This window comes from Lissotriton helveticus, chromosome 5_1 (assembly GCF_964261635.1).
Source record: "Lissotriton helveticus chromosome 5_1, aLisHel1.1, whole genome shotgun sequence".
NCBI classification, from domain to species: Eukaryota; Metazoa; Chordata; class Amphibia; order Caudata; family Salamandridae; genus Lissotriton; species Lissotriton helveticus.
Window position 1 is genome coordinate 1349828680 of NC_136065.1, and position 21466 is coordinate 1349850145.

General features: G+C 45.1%; 2 protein-coding genes across 2 annotated transcripts in view; one reads left to right on the forward strand and one right to left on the reverse strand.

Moving 5' to 3' along the window:
* Positions 1 to 21466, reverse strand: part of LEMD2 (LEM domain nuclear envelope protein 2) — a 261893-nt gene that overhangs the window by 127019 nt on the left and 113408 nt on the right. Inside the window, exon 4 of the mRNA XM_078644245.1 lies at positions 2205 to 2281. Coding sequence (XP_078500371.1) covers positions 2205 to 2281 — 77 coding nt within the window. The remainder of the gene's footprint in view (positions 1 to 2204; positions 2282 to 21466) is intronic.
* LOC144753618 (uncharacterized) lies at positions 7105 to 12272 on the forward strand. Its single transcript, XM_078641254.1, has 2 exons — positions 7105 to 8940; positions 12009 to 12272. Exons 1-2 carry the CDS (start codon positions 7651 to 7653, stop codon positions 12072 to 12074), a joined length of 1356 nt encoding a protein of 451 aa, XP_078497380.1. The 5' UTR covers positions 7105 to 7650; the 3' UTR covers positions 12075 to 12272.

The following is a 21466-nucleotide window of genomic DNA, read 5'->3' on the forward strand; positions in this document are numbered from 1 at the left end:
GGGCGATAATCGGGCAGAGTTCTAGATCACTGCATGCAGGTCGTGAAAGTGTTTCGTAATCATGTGCAGATATACTGGGCTCAGTTTCTGAATGCAAGTCAGGACTCCACCCCAAAATGCTATATGAATAATACACATAGCTTTCAGTGTACTTCAGTTTTCCACCAGCAGGACAGGAGCAATTTCAAAAGGGTGTTAAGTATGCATTCTGGCTGCTTTAATATATACCCTTTTTAGAGGTTGGCTGGCCCCATCTGCAGTTTGTTTAAATAGCTCAAGTATGATGTGGTATTTTATAAGTGAAATGTTGCCTTGAGTTTCACCTAACAAGGACCCATAGGAGTTGTAGTGGCAATCAAGCTCCTTGCATTCATGTGCTAAGCCTGTATATTCTTCTCCCAGAGCTTTATCTGCTTAGTTTGCACCCCCTTTCATCCGGATTATAGAAAATGATGGGGACCCTCGGAATTCGTATATCAAGGACTCATTCCCCCTGCCTATCCTCAAGACGGTCGCCCCAGGCATTGACTCTATGAACCCTCCATCGACAGCTGAGACCCAGCCATTTTGACTGACGACCGGTGGAGCTACCTCGCGAGCTAAAGAGGAGATGGGCTATGGATTCCCTCCTTGGCCATCACCTACCGAGCCGGACTTTAAGAAAACGCTCCTGCGTCTCTCCTGACCATATCACCCCCCTCTCCCTTCTCTCACCCCTCTCCGCTCCTACTCTTTCCAACTTCTGTCCTTTGCCCTCACCTGCCATTGCCCTTTGTCCCCACCCTCTTTGTTTTTTTGGGAACTTCTTCTCTCGCCACTTGAGACTGAACTATTTTGTCTGATGCCCGATGGAGCTACCTGGTTTAGCTATAGGGGAGATGGGCTGTGGATTCCCTCCTTGGTTGTCACCTACCCAGTTGGTCTTTAGACAGACTTCCTTTCATCTCTCCTTGTGGTTTCTTCCCTTATCCTCCCTTTCTCACCTCCACTGCCCCCTCCACTACTTTTCTCTCTCCTCTCCTAATGTTTTGCCTATTTTTTTATGTAATGTGTAATTGTTGATCTTTTTCTGTTACATTGTTGATTCTCATGTAAAGCGCTCTGATACCTTCGGGTCTAGCCAGCGCTATATAAAACTCTTCAAATAAAATAAATAAATAAATGCTGCAGACCAAGGCAGATGCCCAATAGGCATTGAGGTATAAATACATTTATCATCAAAGGAGCAGCGTGTATGTGATGATGACCAAGCGTAGCTGGCAGTCTTCAAAGGAACCGAGGAGGGGTACTGGAATAATACACCCCACCCCAATTCTCTTAGGCACTATATGGCTTTTTTTAGGCATAATGAAAAACCCAAATTGTGCTGTGATATGTAGAGCATCTTGGTATCATGCAAAACAGAGCAACTGCAATGAATACATGTGGATAAACATAAGGATGTGGCATATCCTCAACACAAAGATGACAGAACAAATTGAGTATCTTTCTCTATATATACACACACACGCACAGCTATATATCCAAATTTGCATATGTACATATCTGACACATAAATGGGTGCTGTTACTGCACAAAATAGAGTGGCATAAAACCAATAAATAACTGGGGCACATGAAACGTGGAAAATATTCATGGGCCCCTTTGGAATGAGGGTTTCAGCTTCATAATGACATCCCTAAACCAGTCTGCAGAGAGCTTTACTGTAGTACAATGTTTATACAACAGTCTATTCATGAAAGAAAAAACGAAATCTGAACATTTTAATTCCAATAATGGTCCACCATTGCAGTCTACAGATTTTGTTTTAACAAAGCAAAGGACATTTTACTATAAAACGCTACATCATAATCAAATACATTTATCGTTGTTTAGCCACAGACAGCCACACAATACAATGCAGTTTTTCAATACAGTTGCCATGAAATATTTTCATGTTTGTAAAGAGACACACACCCTTTTCAAGCTAACTTTCAAAAAAAGTAATCACATAATATAAGATTAAGTTAGGGGTAATGTATGCAATAAATCACATTCACATTTAACATGTGACATTTACGAAAGACTCGGCCATAGTACCATATTACTCGGTTACCCATTAAGCATCTTCTATACATATTTGATTTGGCTGCTGGACATGTGACCAAGATTTAGTGATGGTAGAAAGACATCAATTATAAAGAAGGTTCGATGAGAATACTAACCGCCACAAACGCTCTTGCTTCTTCAACAGGAATGCATTTACTCTTTAACCGATCAGGATTTCCACACTCAAAGCTACCTAAGTGAAACAAGGAGAAAAGAGACTAATGAGAGGATATAATAGAGCCAAATCAGAAGACTGTTTGTGCAGAAACTGAAACAGGTATGTAAATTTAATACTGCGAGTGCTTTATAAAAGGAGCCAGAATTCACAAAAGGTTGAGTTTTTTGGTACAAGGGGATTCTGAAGCAAAAGACGCTTTCCATATTTCTAACTGCAAAAAGGCTGTTTACAGCACACCTTCAAAAGGCTGATGATCCCTTTGCAAGCAGTGCTCTAACACTCCTTGAATGACAAAATGGCCTAGCATGTGTAAAACGTAGGACGCTGAACTTCTTAATCCATACACCTTTTGTTAATCGCCATCAGCCTTATTCAAGTACTACGAGGGCGCTGATATGACGAGGAAGATAAATTAAATCTTACATAAAACAAAAGTTTAACTGCCATTTCCAATGCAATCTTTATAAAGATTTTTTCTTTCTCATTCCACATATTCAAGGTTTTTTTTTAGTGCCTCTACAAAACCCACTCCTTGATAAACCATTAATTTAGATGTGTTTTCTGCCAAAACGAGGTTTCTGATGAAAAAAGGTGTGGTCCCTGGTAGATCCATCCTTTAATTCAGCGTCTGCTTTCAAAATCAGTGGCTACTTTCTAGCTACAATGCCTCCTTGTATTTTGCAGAACAAAAAACTAAAATGGTTAAATAGCGGTGGTGTCAGAGTAAAATGCGAAAGCTGCTCTCTTAACTAACAGCATTTACCCATACATTGTATTTCATCTGACATCTGCGAAATATTACAAACACTTTTAGGTCCTTCATTAAGATTGCATGCTATGTATTTACAAATTTAACCATGTCGCAAAAAGTTTTGTAATTTCTATACAATTAGCTTCCTTCCATGAGTCTTTCTGTAAGTGGAGCAGGCGACACAAGTCCTGCCCCTGGTTTGATCACACAGTAATATCACTTCGTCTTTAGCAATCAGTGGCCAGCAGATTGACGCTTCTGGTGCAGTAGTCAGAAAAACACAATATTTTTTAGTTACGCACCTTGGAGACGAGCCTTTCTTACAACTGTATACTGAACAAACAAAGGTTTGGTAAAGCAAAACATTAACTGAGCATGCGCCCATGCCCTTACCCTGTTTTTAGGTCTTGCCTGGCGTTGGCACGAGCATGCGCGCCTCACCCTGCGAGGGCTATAGTAAACACTCTAAAAAGTGGAACTTTAATCCACGCCCCTGTGTCTCGACCGTTTCCAATTGGCTTAGGTCGTGATTAATGTTTTTTCCCTGCTTTTTTGCTGGCTGTCACTTTTGTTGACACCCTTGCAGTTGGTGATGCCGCCCATTGTGACAAGCGCATCTGTTATCACTCAGCCCAGATGCAAATACAAGCGGCTGAATGAAAACAGATGGCGAGCGTTTTTTTTTTCTCTTTGTGCAAACACAGTCCGAGTCTTTGATCGGTTATCTTTCTCTCTTTGGCAGGGTGTGTGTCTGTGTAGAGAATACTTGTTATGGCGATGTTCCTGCCAGCAAACAGTTATTTTTACTTTTGGGTTTGCTGGAGGTGGGTCGCGTTGGCAGCCTATGTACGAGTTTAGTTGATGAACCTGGTGGGGTTGGGAATGTAATGACTCCAGTAGTTTCCCTGAAATGTCTTTAAAGTTCTCCCTCGTTTCAAGAGAAGTCAACTCGTGAAACAACGACCCTCTCACCTTCCTGTGAAAGAGATGGCACAGTCAACTGTTTTCAAAATATGGGCTTTAGATTATTATCTGTGTGAAACTGCTTCGGGTATGGTGCTGGGAAGCTCGGATATGTTCCTGAATGCTTCAGTCTCCCGCGCCGTACCAGACTTGTGAAAAACACACAGTGTCAGGTGGCTGCTGCTGTTAGCTTGTGGTAGCTTTCGGTTGTGTGGCTATAATGCTTAGAGGCTATGGTGTGTACGTGTGGCTGTAATGTTTGGAGGCTGCGGTGTGCAGGCACAAAGGTATGGCGATTGTACAATTTCGTGTGTTCGTGCTCCTACATCGGCACCAAGTGAAACCAGTCTCTGACTTCTGTGTTGGGTGTGATTGTTAAAGTGAATATTCCGGAGAGGATGCGGCCTCCGGTGCCGGCTGGCGGAGGTGAACCTGCCCAGACAGGGTTTGAGACCTGTGCATGTGGGTGGGCCTCGGCAGTCTTCGTTCGCCCTCAGTGTGGTTGGAAGCAGTTTGCATGAAAGCAGGGCGTTGTGTCCCTAATCTAGTGTGCGAGGCAATGGGCATTGTGTATCACACAATTTCTGCGTGTAATGACATTGGGGTGTTTACTGTTCGTGTGGAGACGTGCGTGTATGCAATGTGTTGGGTGTCTCTCGTGCACAACGTGTGGTGGTTGCTTGTGGTTTGCACACCAGGCCTGGTTCTGCGGCGTGTGGCACTATACAGTATTTGAACATCTGTGCAAAGTGCCTTATTTGGAAATTGTTGCATGACCTGTGGTGCAATTTATTTAGGTGTAGCATGTCAGGGGTCAGTGTGCACTTAACCTTTTAAGAATTGGATTGGATTTCTTTAATAATTAATACATTTACAATAAGGAGAGTGTGGGCTTAATTTCATTTGTAATTCAATAAGGACGGCGATTTATAGCTGCCCTCAAGTGATGACTGGGTGAGTGTTCCTCAAGGTTCGAGCACCTTAAAAAAAAAAAAGGTTTTTTTTCTGTGATGTTACAGGATTAATAAGTATGGTACCGAACTATTGCTCCAGGCTAGGGTGACTATGCGTCCCGGATTTGCCACTCTTACACCACAAACTATCTCACCATAAATAAATACCAATACTACAATTTCTTCAATACCACTACCACAACCACTACAAATACCACCACTACCAGTACTGCCACTTTCACATACTTACATTATAAATAACCTTATATGTATTTGTTACTTTTAAAACAAAATAGATAAAAAAACAATTCCATTTACAATACCAACAACTTTAAACTTTGCTACTGCAAAACCTATTGCATTACAAATGCTTGTTTATTCTTGCAGTACAACCTGTAGCAAACAACTTTATTACAAATCCGAGGATGAAGTTGCCATTCTGATTGCCAAGAATGTCTGTTAGTCCACGAAACAATGCAAATAAAACTAAGAATAGCAATAATGGCCTATTTTATTTTTTCTGCCACTCAAAGACAGAGGATTTGGGTCTAATGAAGTTCAAATACTCTAAAGATGGATCTTACTTTTCATCTCATTCTGCAACTCCCTTTGTAGAGGCGAAAAACACATTGCCCACAGTGGTATGTTAAACTTCCCTACAGCAAAACCCAAGTTTAAATCCTACTCTCTTTTCTTGTCACTAGCAGTCACAGTTCAATTTCGTTTTGGTTATATTCCTGCACTTTGGAACAATAGAGCTTCTCAAACAGGAGAATACCCATAGAAATCATATTCCCAGATTAGTCCCACCCAATTGTGCAGACCCAGAAGCACTTTTTCCCCAAAGTCAAGTTTTGTGCAGTTTCTACATCTTACTTCGGAAATGCCAGGAGGCACATGTGCCAGCCTAAAGTACCAATTTTACTTACTTAAACAGAAGGCAGAAAATACATACAGCATTTAAGTCACAAAATATAAAGCGCAGAGATCGTGGCAGCAAGTATGGTAAAAACAAACCTGTACAGGCTCTGTATGCTATGTTTGTCAGATAGTCATGATCCCAGAAGACAAACACTCTGAGAGAGAATGAGAAGTTTCACCTACATGGCCAAGAAGAATAGTGCCAAAAAAGGAAAGATTCTCTCAAAACACATCTGAGGGGTGATGAGAGGCTGCTCCCTCTACCAGTGCTCCTATCTCACCATGTGAATCAAGACGAGAAATCAAAGTGAGAGATGACGTCCCCATTCAATGCACAGCACCAAATTGCTCTCCGTCGAGGGCGGATTCAACGCAGAGGACACATACGACTGAAGAGGAAATTGATAGACGTTGAAAGGTTCATCGTTGTCAAGACATCAGTCATCGTTGAGACATGGTTCAACATCGAGACACACATCTGCTGCCGAGAATAAAAGTGAGGGTGGCTTTCAAAAATTAAGGTGTGACTGCTCCCTCAGAATAGGATGGAGTACTTCAAAGCCTGCTTGCCCTCTAAGCCAGCTTCTCTAGTCATCATATTAGATACTCCTCCTACTCAACATGCGGCACAACCTCCACAGACACCTGCGAATTCTCCTACTCTACCGGTAATTCTTGCATTAATTCCACCAGTCATGCCTTTGGGGCCTCCACAATCACCCGAATCAGTGGCACCTCCACCTATGCGCTTCAGATCTCGGGTCTTAACATACCAGACTTGTCCTCATAGAACGAGGTCTGAGTCACAGTTTTACCGTTATTATTACAGCTCAAGTACACCCAAATGGTCTAGTTGAAGATGAAGGTGGGATTCTATGTCAGGACCGGAGGCTTCAGATTATGCTTTGTACCTTCTTCGCTGTTTTATTACAAAAGTCACAGCAGCCAAAAACAAACCAAATAACAACAGCCCTACCTTAGACAAAGGATATGGGCAAACAGAAAAACAAAGTCCATTAACTACAACTCCCATGAGTATTACTAGGCAGTCCATATTATAGTCCTTTCACAGTCTCCACTGCAGCTACACAGGACGTCCCCTTCATGACCACTCCCTCTTTCTTCACTGCTTCGCAGCCAGTTAAGTGGTTTTCTGCCCTCTCTCCTCATTTCTGTTGTATTTGGGGTTTGTTGGGAATCTCATTGAATATGTTCGTATGTTGATTTATTGTGGGGCTTTGCTGTGCTCCGTTTTTCCTTTACAGAGCCCAGTTCGGTCGCGGGAGCCTTTTCTGCTCCTACGCGACTTTGTCCTTGTCTCGGCCGCATCCGGCCACCAGAGGGCGCTGTTGCGTCTCGTTCTCCTCGGCGCGTTTTCCTTGGGGAATCGCGCTGAGGAGAACGTTTCTGGCAAGTGCCCTGTCGCCTCACCCTGACGCTCGGCAGAGTCTGTATTGCCCCACATCTAATTACTACGCCCCGGTGGGGGTCTGTATAGCGGCGTGACCGCGTTGCCGCCTGCGGGCGTTTTGAGGGCACTCAGTGTGGGTTCTGCTTCCATTCACGGACCTAGCGCGCTGGGAGGTGACTGAGGCCCGGTCCTTTCAGGAGGGCCTGCGCGCTAGTGGGGTGAGTGCCCCCCCAGAATTCCCGGTTCCACTGGGCGTCTACTTTAGGCAGCATAGCTCTGCCCCCATATTTCTTCTGGTTCTAACCAGCGATCCTATTCCCCAGACTGCCCCTGCCCATTTTAATTTCTACAGAATCCTTAGGTGGGTGCTGGTCAGCTAGGGGTGATGGGGGACGAATACTATGAGGAGGAGGAGTCGCAGGGCTACCTCAACGACGATGAGTTCTACCAAGCTGTAGACAACTCGATTTATAGGTGTGTCTCTGAAATTGTGGGGCCTATGGAGGAACGCCTCTCCACGCGTATTATCCAGGAGTGTGAGAGGGTGACCCAGGCACACCTAGGAGTGGCGGCTGGTTCTTCCGCCCCTAAGGGGTGTTCTCCCCCGGCCCCTAAGAAACCCTGTCGGGATGTAGTGCCGGGTGCTTCGCATGGTGTGGACAAGGACGCCTTTGAGAGGTTGCGTGACGCATTCCTGGCTAAGGCGATGGATCCCGCTCCTGCGTCTTCCCCGGCCCCGGGCCCTTCGGGATCCACTGGCGCTGCTCCTCTGTCTGCTGCACCTACCTCCCCGGCGGACACTGATGATGAGGATGGGTCGGAGCGTTCTTGGCGCCCTTCGGGCTCCGCTGCCGAGCTTCCTCGGGACACCTCAGGGATGTTGGACCCGGATGAAATCATGCATCCGCGGTCCGCTGCCTGGGCCCCGGGAGAGAAGGTGGCGAAGTTCGTCGCTGGCCGCCTCCGCAAGCCCCTGGAAAAGGAGGCAAGGAGCTGTTTGCGTGGAGAATGCCCTAGGCCTACACTAGAGGGTAAGGTAGCCCTGACCCCGGAGTTGGACCCGAAAATGGCCACCTTTTTGGCTAAATTCGTTAAGGATCCCCGCAAGGGCATTGACCGTTCCTGGCGGTCTTGCCAGGATAAGCTCTTAGATGCCATTGGCCCCATTACTAAGATTTTGGATATGGCGGAGGAAGCCAAAGAGTCCGGGGCGGCCATCTCCCCTGAGGTCCTCTCTAACTGGGCGCAGAGGGTGGTGGTTTTCCTGGGAAACGCGAATTGCGCGTTGTCTACCGAACGTAGACGGTCCCTCCTAATTAAATTAGATCCTAAGCTGGGTGACCTAGCCTCTTCGGAAGCGGGAGCAGTGGCCCAGGGTGGTCTCTTTGGAGAGCCGTTTATCAAGGAACTGGGGAAGTTTGTCAATACTTTCACGTCCCTGGATAGGGCCCAGTCGAGCATCAAAAAGGTCTTCCACCAACGTTTCTCCAGGGGGGCCGGTCGCGGAGGGGGCGCGCGACCGGCCGTGGTGGTCAGCAGGCGACCAACAGGAATCAAGGCTCCGGACGAGGACAGTACAACTCCTCTCAGAACTATAATACCTTCTACCCCACCAGAGGACAGCGCTTCCGCGGCCGTGGTGGATTCAAGAATGCTGCCGGAAACGCCTCTAACGGTGAGTGTCATTCCGCGTGGGGGGACGGTTGGCTTTGTTTCCAGACGCCTGGGCCGCTCTCACAACGGACGCTTGGGTCTTGCAAACGATACGGGGTTTCCATGTGGAATTCTACGACAGGCCCCACCAAGACAGGCCTCCCCCCCCTATCGTTTTCTCTCGTGCGGACGCACTTCTGGTAGACGAGGAGGTGTCGGACCTGCTGCGCAAGGGCGCCGTTTGCCCTTCGGTTCGGCACCCAGCAGGTTTTTTGAGCAACTTGTTCCTGGTGGACAAACCGGACGGGGGGAAGCGTCCGGTGATCAACCTCAAGGAGTTCAACGGTTGGTTGATCTACCGGCATTTCAAGATGGAGGGTATTCATCTTCTAAGAGACGTCTTGCTTCCCAACGATTGGATGGTGCGGTTGGACCTCAAGGATGCTTACTTGGTGGTGCCTATTCATCCCCCGCACCGGCGCTTTCTGCAGTTCCGGTGGGGGGGTCAGGTGTTCGAATTTACCGCCCTTCCTTTCGGTCTTTCTTCGGCCCCTTGGTGTTTCACCAAGCTCCTCCGGCCGGCGGTGGAGTTTTTGCGGAGCCAAGGTATCCGGATGATAGTCTATTTGGACGACATCCTGGTGATGGCACAGTGCCCGGTACAGTTGGAGCTTCAGCTCCGCCAGACGGTATCCTTACTCCAGAATCTGGGGTTTGTAATCAACAGCGAGAAGTCTGTTCTGGTTCCGTCTCGGACGGTGGTGTTCCTCGGTTTTACCGTGGATTCGGTACGGTGTACCCTGAGTCTCCCTTCCAAGAAATTGGGAAAATTCGTCATATCCTCCGCCTGACGGTCTTGCGCTCGCACACCTCTCTCCGTCAGATTGCCCGGGTGGTGGGCCTTCTGTCGTCTTCCATCCAGGCAATCTTTCCGGGGCCCCTGCATTATCGCGCCCTGCAGCGCCTCAAGGCGCACCATCTCAGGAGAGGCCTGACGTACGATCAGGTGGTTCCCCTTTCGGACGAAGTGAAGGAGGAGATGCGCTGGTGGCTTGCTCACATGGAAGCCTGGAATGGCCGAGCAATTTTCGGGCCTGTCCCCGACTTGGTGATAGAGTCCGACGCCAGCCGGGCCGGCTGGGGCGCCCGTTGTGGGGAGTTTTTCCACAGGCGGCGCCTGGTCATCCGGGGAGCAGGAGCTCCACATCAATTGCCTGGAACTACTGGCCGGGTCCTTTGCAGTTCGCTGCTGGACCAAGGACACGGTTCGTTCCTGCGTCTTGTTGCGCATGGACAATATATCGGCGGTACGCTACGTCAATCATTTGGGGGGTCCGCGTTCCAAGGCCCTTTCGGACTTGGCGAAGGACTTCTGGAATTACTGCCTGGCACACCAGGTTTCAGTAACGGCTGAATACCTGCCGGGTCGAGACAACCGAGTGGCAGATTGGCATTCTCGGTACCTGCGGGACTCCAGTCAATGGAAACTGGATCCTCGGGTGTTCAAAAGCCTGTCTACCGTCTGGGGCCCATTCTCGGTGGACCTCTTTGCGTCTCGTCTGGACTTCCAGCTCCCACGTTTCTTCAGCTGGAGGCCGGACCCTCTAGCGGAGGCCACGGATGCTTTCCTCCAGAGCTGGAGCGGGGAGATGTCTTACGGTTTCCCGCCGTTCTCAATGATACTGAGGGCGGCTGCTCACCTTCGCCGCCAGCAGGCGGACGTAGTCCTGGTGACTCCATGGTGGAGGTCTCAAGTTTGGTTTCCGGTTCTACTGGAACTTTCTTGGGATTCTCCAATCCTACTCCCCCGGTTTCCGCGACTTCTTCTCAACGCGGACGGGGATCCCCATCATCTGCTCACTCAGAGCTCCCTTCACCTCATGGCGTGGAGGCTTTCGGGCGACGTTGGTCACTCCCGGGCCTTTCGAGACCGGCTGAGGATTTCCTCTCGAAGGCCTGGGCTGGCAGCACCGCGAAACGTTATTGCTCTGCCTGGCGCAAATGGTCACGTTGGTGTCTTCGACGGGACTTGGATCCCGTGGTCGCGGGTGTCGTTACAACGCTGAACTATTTGGCAGAATCGGCTTCAGCCGGGCTAGCCTACCGTACTATCAATGCGATGCGGTCAGCAATCTCGGCGGGCCATCAGCCGATTGCAGGTGTACCACTGGGGGAGCACCCTTTTGTGTGCCGCCTCTTACGGGGAATTCGCCTTTCCCTGCCCCCAGAGCCACGTTATTCGGTTCTTTGGGACGTCAATCTCGTTCTGAACCTTTTTTTGTCATGGCCTCAGAATAGATATCTGTCCTTGAAAGAGCTTTCAGCGAAATTGGCGATGCTCCTATGTCTGGTGTCGTGCAGAAGAGTGTCGGATGTCCGCGCCTTGGATGTCGCGGCGAGAGTTTTTTCCCCTGATGGGGTGGTTTTTACGCTGGGACGTCGTACGAAGTGTGGCGCACGTACGATTTCCTACCCATGCTTCGTGGATACTCCCAAGTTGTGTGTAGTCCAGTGTTTGAAGGCGTATGAGGATTTAACCTTGGACCTTCGCCCTCCGGGCGAAAGACAGTTGCTAATCGCGCTGCGAAAGCCGCACAAGGCTGTCTCTTCTCCCACCATCGCCAGATGGGTGCGGTGGGTTATGCAGGAAGCAGGCATTGACACAAAGCAGTTTGGTGCTCATTCAGCTAGAGGAGCCATGGCTTCGAAGGCATTTTCTTTAGGTGCTCGATTGGAGGATTTGATGCGTGCTGCAGATTGGTCTTCGGACTCCACGTTTAAGAGGTTTTACTTTAAACCTGTGGTTGATATTGCTCATTTGGTGGTGAGTAAGCTTTAAACTAGCATAATCTGAAGCCTCCGGTCCTGACATAGAATCGAAATTTGCCTAGCAGTGTAATGGTAAGTTTCAATTCTATTAAGGACACGGAGGCGAGGATTATCCCTCCCGGTCTCCTGCGGTGATTTCCCGCCCGTACTGCAGTAAGTACTCAGGTTTTCCAGTCTTATGCTGATGTGACTTGATGGTGTTGCATTGTGTGTGCTTTGGATGCCCTTTCACTGCTGACGCTGTGGCATTTTTCTTGATAGGAAATGATGGTGCCAAACAGGATCAGTGATGAGTTAGCGTGCCTCGCGCGGAGGAAGTGGTCATGAAGGGGACGTCCTGTGTAGCTGCAGTGGAGACTGTGAAAGGACTATAATATGGACTGCCTAGTAATACTCATGGGAGTTGTAGTTAATGGACTTTGTTTTTCTGTTTGCCCATATCCTTTGTCTAAGGTAGGGCTGTTGTTATTTGGTTTGTTTTTGGCTGCTGTGACTTTTGTAATAAAACAGCGAAGAAGGTACAAAGCATAATCCTCGCCTCCGTGTCCTTAATAGAATTGAAACTTACTGTTACACTGCTAGGCAAATTTCGATTCTACATCCCAATCGAAGTCATCAAGATCCTACTGCACAACCACATCTCTGGCCATTATTCACCTACACTTAAGCTCTCTTTTCCAGCAAGTTTATCTCCTGTAGACAACATTAACACTTTAGAAGAAGTCCTCCTAAAAGGTGCCAATAAATGAAATATTCCACTTCAAGATACCATGGCCTTAAAGTCTGTAATTTTTGATGGCCCGTCTAAAGACCACTTCTCCCTTTGGTCCCACATCTCATTGAACTGGCCATGGATCTATTCCTGACTCCAGCCTCTGTCAAGGCGGCCCCTTCCCACTTGCAAAACAAATACAGGCCTCTTGACCAAGATTAATTATTCCTCTGTCCGGATTCCCCTCCTGACTCTGTGATCAGAGAAAGTGGGTAGAAAAGTATGTAGCACTTCAGCTTTCATCATAAAATCAGCAAGCACTTCTGCTCCTCTGGGGAGGACTGAGCAGGCCACTCTGGGACTCACTACAACAATTCATAGAAGACTTGCCCAGAGACCATCGCAAATATTTCCAAGAAATCATCAATAAAGGTGCAATGGTACCCAATCAGATCATCAGTGCTGCACCAGATACATCGATCCTAGCAGTTGATGGATACTGCCATTGGAAGGCTTTGTGTCTCTCCTCTTGGCTCAAACTCACAGGACTGAAGCCTGAAGCACAGCACATGACCTTAAATCTCCCATTCTCAGGGACAACACTGTTTGGATCCAATGATGAAAATGAGAGATCTTGCATGAAAACAGAGCTTATCAGTTTGGAAAAGAGGAAAGAATAAAGACATTTGTGTAGACCCTATGACCGCCGATATGTCCATCAGAAGAATAATCCCTTTGCTGGCTTCAAGTGCAGCAACAGAGGCATCAACAGCAGACAGGTGCCAATCAAGAGGCAGAGGAAGGCAACAGCAATCTACATCAGCCAATAAACCCAGTGCCAGGGGCAAACAATGAATTCTTTCTTCCCTCTCCTCTGCTATCAATCCGGTAGGAGGAAGCAGTACATCTTATCTGAGGAGTGGAAAAATATCATCTAAAAACGGATACTGCCTTAGGTTCAAGTATCCTCCACCAGCAATGACACCAAATAAATCATCCCTACTCATCAAGGGTAACTTCAGCAAGAAGTCTCCATTCCCCTGAAAAAAACAGGCAGTGGAAAAGGTTCCAATTCCTCAAAAAGGAATTGGAATTTATTCCTGTTAATTTCTCGTAAAGTATAAAGGACCAAATAAAGAGTTAATTCTAGAGTTGAAGAAAGCGAACAAGTGGAGCTGCATAGAAAGGTTCAGAATATTAGCACTTCATCGGGTCTACCAGGTGGAATTTGCTATGCTCTATAAACCTGCAATATCGATTTACACATATCAATAGCCAAAAAACAATGCAAATTCCTGAGGTTTAAAGGGGGGGAGTGACTATTACCAATGCAAAGTCTTTCCTTTCGGTCTCAAGTTAGAACACATGACCTTCTCAACCTGCATGGGGGTGGATGAAGCACATCTCAAAAGGCCAAAGATATTGGTTTGACCCTTATCTAGACAACTGGCTCATCAAAGCATCAATATATCAGCAAACGTTGCATCAATAACACACAGCCGTTGTTACCCTCCACCGTGTGGGACTGCAAACAAATCCCCCAAAAATGTATTTCCATCCCAGTACAATCCCTTTAATACTTGGGAGTAGTTTTGGATTCGGGAATCACAAATAAGATTCATTCAGAAGAGAGACGTTTATCCAACGTCAGAAATGTCGAAACTTGAAAAGAACAGCTCATCCTAAAGCAAGGCAAATATGGTCTCTTCTGGAATCAGTTGCACCTTCTTGGTACGAAACACACACTTTTTTCTTCTTCAGAGGTTTATGTAGCGCAAACTTGACCCGAAGGTCTCCGGTATCAGAGGGCTTTACATGAGAATCAGTTGCGTTACATGAGGACACAATCATTACGCTTGAATATGAGACCACTGCAACAGTGTCTAGGGGATCAGTGTGACCAGCTCACAGGCAAATGGGAAGACAAATTGATCCAAACAGCTCATGCAGAGTAATCAATTGGTGGTGTCCTCCAAAAAATGTTGTCAGGGAACAAGTTTTCGTTAAGAAATCGCATCACAGAAGATAATACCAGATGCCTCCCTGTCTAGATGGAGTGCTTACATGGTCACCTTCAGATTCAAGGCTCTATGTTACCAAAGGAAAAGAATTCCACATCAACCATCTAGAGTCGAGAATATTGCATCTAGCTCTAAATGCCTTCCTTCCGTCCTTCACAAAGCACTCCCTCCTTGTTCAGACAGACAATATAAGAACAAAGCACTACTGGAACAAACAAGATCCAAACCACTGTCCATCAAAGCACAAACAATCACAAAATGGTTAATCTACAGGGCTCTCAGGATTACAGCTGTCCATCTACCATGCATAAAAAATGTTCATGCGGACATTCTGAGCAGAGCTACTGAAGAGAACCACAAATAGGTGTTAGCCAACATCGTCCTCTAAGATATCTTTTATGACTGGGTTGCCCTAAAATAAACCTCTACGCAAATGGAGAAAACAAATGCCCATACTTAGCCTCCAGGGTTTACCAACCAGGCATGTTTGGGTACACCCTATGGATCAATTGGTCAGGCAAATTGATTTATAACTTTCCTCCAATTCCCCTACTGCCTACAGTGATCATCAAGCTGACTCACTTGATGGCCAGAATGACTCTCCTGAACTCGTAGAATACGGCATCAGAATCTTCCTCAGGAGTGCTTATACATTTTGAGAGCAGTCAGAAGACCATCTACAAGAATGCCCTACTGCTTTCGATAGAAAAGTTTCTGTATCTGTTGTGCTCAGAACAATTCTGATCCCATGTCTTGCCAAAAAAGAGGTAATTCTAGCATATCGCCACATTTGTCTAAAGGGATGCTGCAATTTTCTTCTATTAAAGCCTATCTTGCAGTAACCATGGCCTATCAAAAATGCCTTTTACAAATTTTCTTTATTTAAATTCCTGCAGTCAAGGATTTTCTTAAAGGCATTAAGAAAATCTATCCTGCTATAAAGAGACCATCAACTTCGTGCGTGTTGAATATTGTTCTCAAACCTCATTTGACGTCCTTTTGAGCCTATGCAAAACGTTTCTCTAGAACATCTGTCCTTAAAGGTGTATTTCTAGTCACTATTACCTCTACACACAGTTGGCGAAATCCACACCCTATGTTATCACAGACCATGCAAAGTGTTGTGTCCACAATATAAGGGTAGCGAAGAGAACTCACTTCAAATTTGTTCCTAAAGTGGTTTCAGACTTTTATGTAAATCAGGTTATTACCTTACTTAACCCTATTTTCAAAACCCCTCATTTTCTGCAGAGATGACTCAACACTCTTGATGTGAAAACGGGGTTACAATTTTATCTGGATAAGGCTAAAGACTTGAGAAAGTCCAAACTATTGTTTGTAAATTATGGGCCTTTGCAAATGGGGTTTGCTACATCAAAACCATCCTCATTTCGATAGGGATTCTCTTCCATAATCCTGTAATACCAGAAAGCTAAGAAAACCTTACCTGGAAAATCAAAAGCCCATTCAATCAGAGGTTAAGCGGCTACCTCTGCATTATTTTGAACTATTCCAATCTCAGAGATCAGCGAGGCAGCAACTAGGAGATATGGCCACACGTTTACAAGACACTATTGTCTTGATTCAGATTCTAGAGTTGATGCCTAAGCAGGATAAGCTCCTTTGAGAAATCTCTTTGCTCTACGTTTACCTTTCTCTCTTACTTCAGGCTTATGGGAGGACCTAATCGTTCTATTCAGTGCTTATGATTATCAATAGAGATCCCCTGAGAGAGAAGTAATGGTTTCCAGGGATGTGGAATTCCTATCGCCCCTCGCCCGGGACATATTGTTTGGAGTCAAGGGCAACACGTTTTCAAGTGTATTTTGTCCTTGGGACATGTAGGCCCAACCCCCTACAGCATAAACCCTTTGGATGCCACTTTACAGTTACACATTATAGATCAGGGAAAGGCATTGCCTGCAGTTAAGGTAATATTTGTGTCCATGTGTTAATGCTGTTCAAACTTGTGGTTCATTGATGCAAAGCCTTTATTATTAGGTTGAACGCTATAAGTAAATGTTGTAAGCTCAGACTGCACTACTAACAGTGGTTCCAGTAAAAAAGCATGTACACACGTTTTCAATGTTTAGCAATATGAGGCTTTGTATACTGCTCCCAGAATGCTCTGTCATAGATTCAAATATTTGCAGAAACTTGAAAGCAAGATTGATGATATTTTGCTTTCAAAATAAAATGTTCATAAAAAAAATGCAAAAACATTTCGCTATACTACTGTAAAATTTTCAGTACCATTTCTTTGCAACATCATTTAGTAAAATGTGTTGATGTATACTAAAATTTTCCAAAAATATTCATAATTGAAAATCAGTGTGACCAGTTTTAATAAGATTATAGGAAACACAAAAACTCATTGGTAAAGCCAGTAGGTCTGAAATTGTTGGTCAGCCTTTTGGTTTTGTCACTGCATGACTTGTTTTGGCATGGTTTTTGTAAAATGTTATGGGTGTGGGAGCTGCCGGGCCCTCACCATTATAACAAACATTGGCAAAAGCAAAATTAGTTTTGGTCCCAAAAAGCACACATTGATACAGTAGTTGCTTTTGGACAAAACGACTGTGTTGATATGCTCCTTGTGAAAGAACAGAATGAGGTCATTCATAGTGAAGAAGAGAAATGGAGATAGAGAATTTTAATTAACACAAACGGTCATGTTTAATGCCAAGCCTAATTAGGGGCCCAATTATTAAATAAAGTCTCAAAAGTGCACCCATGTCCTTGCATTAAGTGCAGATATACTACTTTTGTGAATTCACACAACTTTACACAAGTAGGCCAAGAAATAGTACTCCTAGAAAATATTTGTGAACTGCATTTCAGCATGAGCAAATATCCAGGTGTAAGTTTGCTCATGCGAAAATCTGAGTGTTTGCAAGATCACTTTCCCTCCAACCACTTTTTTTTTTCAAATCCTGGAAGAAGTTTTAGGGCTGCCATTGTCAGGAGTAAATTTCCAACCTTTCTCAGAATGGGAAAAGATTAGAGAAGAATTGGTGAAAACCCTTAAAATGTGCAAGTTAGTAGGTTTGCACAGACTTAAAAAGGGCATTCCAAACCTGGAACTGTTGCTTACCATTACCTTCAGCCCCAGTATGTAGATCTGCGGAAACATGGCAATATAAGGGAATTGTTAGTATTCAAACCCTATTATGGAAGGAGCCATGGCATAATTAATTAGGGAGGCTATTTCAGTACTCTTCTATATAATGAGACTGTTGCCATAATTTGTCGCCACATTACATGGCACAAAAGGGACAAGTGGATTTTGTTACAGGACAAGTAGATATATGAAGCATTCTGCCCCATGGACAAGTAGATATTTTATTAAATTCCACACTCCTGGGTTTCGAACCTGTAATCCTAGTTCTATCTTAGGGATATTCTCCACTGAAATCTTAAGCAACCCTTCCTTATTTCAGATGGATGAGATAAGGTTCAGTTAATAATATCCTGTTAGTTACGGTGTCAAAAAGACACTCAACTGCCATTTACAGGGCATGACACGGGAGGCCCGGGTGCCCTTAAAAGTACAACATTCGGGGGGCGTGGCTAGCCGCCGACGGGAATGGCCACACACTAGTGCGGCTCTGGAGCACTCACCCGATATCCTACCAAAATCTGACATTAATCTCAGTTCAAGGCTGTTGTACTTGTCGGACTATGCCCCTGGGACATTGGGCTTCAAGGTCCGCCAAATAATCAGCTCAATTTCACTGCAGACAAATACCAAAAGCCTGCACTGCTGAGGACAGCGGAATACCTAAAATGGCGGTGCCTCCAGTCCTGCTCGATCTATAGCTTGGTTAAGGTGAAAATACAGTGAGTCATCCGGATCTCGAGATCGGCAGTCCAACCGGGAGCTGCCGGTGAGAGCAAGTCATCCAACACCAAGACCCGTATGGGCAGTGGCGCACTGAGGACGTTGTGACGGCGTCTGGACTCCGGATTTCTCCTGAGGTCCCGAGTGGGTGGTGGAAGTGTACCAGCGCTGGGTAGAGTGGAGGGCATGCACCGCTCCCCAAGTTGAGCCCCGTCGGGGGAGCGGCAACAGGGGAAAATCTCCCTGCGCCGGGGGCCGCTGAGAACGTACGACGCTGCCTAAAGAAATTGAGGCTGCCGAAAATGTATTTCCATCCCAGTACAATCCCTTTAATACTTGGGAGTAGTTTTGGATTCGGGAATCACAAATAAGATTCATTCAGAAGAGAGACGTTTATCCAACGTCAGAAATGTCGAAACTTGAAAAGAACAGCTCATCCTAAAGCAAGGCAAATATGGTCTCTTCTGGAATCAGTTGCACCTTCTTGGTACGAAACACACACTTTTTTCTTCTTCAGAGGTTTATGTAGCGCAAACTTGACCCGAAGGTCTCCGGTATCAGAGGGCTTTACATGAGAATCAGTTGCGTTACATGAGGACACAATCATTACGCTTGAATATGAGACCACTGCAACAGTGTCTAGGGGATCAGTGTGACCAGCTCACAGGCAAATGGGAAGACAAATTGATCCAAACAGCTCATGCAGAGTAATCAATTGGTGGTGTCCTCCAAAAAATGTTGTCAGGGAACAAGTTTTCGTTAAGAAATCGCATCACAGAAGATAATACCAGATGCCTCCCTGTCTAGATGGAGTGCTTACATGGTCACCTTCAGATTCAAGGCTCTATGTTACCAAAGGAAAAGAATTCCACATCAACCATCTAGAGTCGAGAATATTGCATCTAGCTCTAAATGCCTTCCTTCCGTCCTTCACAAAGCACTCCCTCCTTGTTCAGACAGACAATATAAGAACAAAGCACTACTGGAACAAACAAGATCCAAACCACTGTCCATCAAAGCACAAACAATCACAAAATGGTTAATCTACAGGGCTCTCAGGATTACAGCTGTCCATCTACCATGCATAAAAAATGTTCATGCGGACATTCTGAGCAGAGCTACTGAAGAGAACCACAAATAGGTGTTAGCCAACATCGTCCTCTAAGATATCTTTTATGACTGGGTTGCCCTAAAATAAACCTCTACGCAAATGGAGAAAACAAATGCCCATACTTAGCCTCCAGGGTTTACCAACCAGGCATGTTTGGGTACACCCTATGGATCAATTGGTCAGGCAAATTGATTTATAACTTTCCTCCAATTCCCCTACTGCCTACAGTGATCATCAAGCTGACTCACTTGATGGCCAGAATGACTCTCCTGAACTCGTAGAATACGGCATCAGAATCTTCCTCAGGAGTGCTTATACATTTTGAGAGCAGTCAGAAGACCATCTACAAGAATGCCCTACTGCTTTCGATAGAAAAGTTTCTGTATCTGTTGTGCTCAGAACAATTCTGATCCCATGTCTTGCCAAAAAAGAGGTAATTCTAGCATATCGCCACATTTGTCTAAAGGGATGCTGCAATTTTCTTCTATTAAAGCCTATCTTGCAGTAACCATGGCCTATCAAAAATGCCTTTTACAAATTTTCTTTATTTAAATTCCTGCAGTCAAGGATTTTCTTAAAGGCATTAAGAAAATCTATCCTGCTATAAAGAGACCATCAACTTCGTGCGTGTTGAATATTGTTCTCAAACCTCATTTGACGTCCTTTTGAGCCTATGCAAAACGTTTCTCTAGAACATCTGTCCTTAAAGGTGTATTTCTAGTCACTATTACCTCTACACACAGTTGGCGAAATCCACACCCTATGTTATCACAGACCATGCAAAGTGTTGTGTCCACAATATAAGGGTAGCGAAGAGAACTCACTTCAAATTTGTTCCTAAAGTGGTTTCAGACTTTTATGTAAATCAGGTTATTACCTTACTTACCCTATTTTCAAAACCCCTCATTTTCTGCAGAGATGACTCAACACTCTTGATGTGAAAACGGGGTTACAATTTTATCTGGATAAGGCTAAAGACTTGAGAAAGTCCAAACTATTGTTTGTAAATTATGGGCCTTTGCAAATGGGGTTTGCTACATCAAAACCATCCTCATTTCGATAGGGATTCTCTTCCATAATCCTGTAATACCAGAAAGCTAAGAAAACCTTACCTGGAAAATCAAAAGCCCATTCAATCAGAGGTTAAGCGGCTACCTCTGCATTATTTTGAACTATTCCAATCTCAGAGATCAGCGAGGCAGCAACTAGGAGATATGGCCACACGTTTACAAGACACTATTGTCTTGATTCAGATTCTAGAGTTGATGCCTAAGCAGGATAAGCTCCTTTGAGAAATCTCTTTGCTCTACGTTTACCTTTCTCTCTTACTTCAGGCTTATGGGAGGACCTAATCGTTCTATTCAGTGCTTATGATTATCAATAGAGATCCCCTGAGAGAGAAGTAATGGTTTCCAGGGATGTGGAATTCCTATCGCCCCTCGCCCGGGACATATTGTTTGGAGTCAAGGGCAACACGTTTTCAAGTGTATTTTGTCCTTGGGACATGTAGGCCCAACCCCCTACAGCATAAACCCTTTGGATGCCACTTTACAGTTACACATTATAGATCAGGGAAAGGCATTGCCTGCAGTTAAGGTAATATTTGTGTCCATGTGTTAATGCTGTTCAAACTTGTGGTTCATTGATGCAAAGCCTTTATTATTAGGTTGAACGCTATAAGTAAATGTTGTAAGCTCAGACTGCACTACTAACAGTGGTTCCAGTAAAAAAGCATGTACACACGTTTTCAATGTTTAGCAATATGAGGCTTTGTATACTGCTCCCAGAATGCTCTGTCATAGATTCAAATATTTGCAGAAACTTGAAAGCAAGATTGATGATATTTTGCTTTCAAAATAAAATGTTCATAAAAAAAACGCAAAAACATTTCGCTATACTACTGTAAAATTTTCAGTACCATTTCTTTGCAACATCATTTAGTAAAATGTGTTGATGTATACTAAAATTTTCCAAAAATATTCATAATTGAAAATCAGTGTGACCAGTTTTAATAAGATTATAGGAAACACAAAA

What these genes read in the sequence shown, in the direction of transcription:
- LOC144753618 (XM_078641254.1), top strand. Translation starts at nt 7,651, where the DNA reads ATGGGGGACGAATACTATGAGGAGGAGGAGTCGCAGGGCTACCTCAAC. An exon ending in TGCCGGAAACGCCTCTAACG is followed by an intron (nt 8,941 to 12,008) that starts GTGAGTGTCATT and finishes TTTTCTTGATAG; the next exon opens with GAAATGATGGTGCCAAACAG.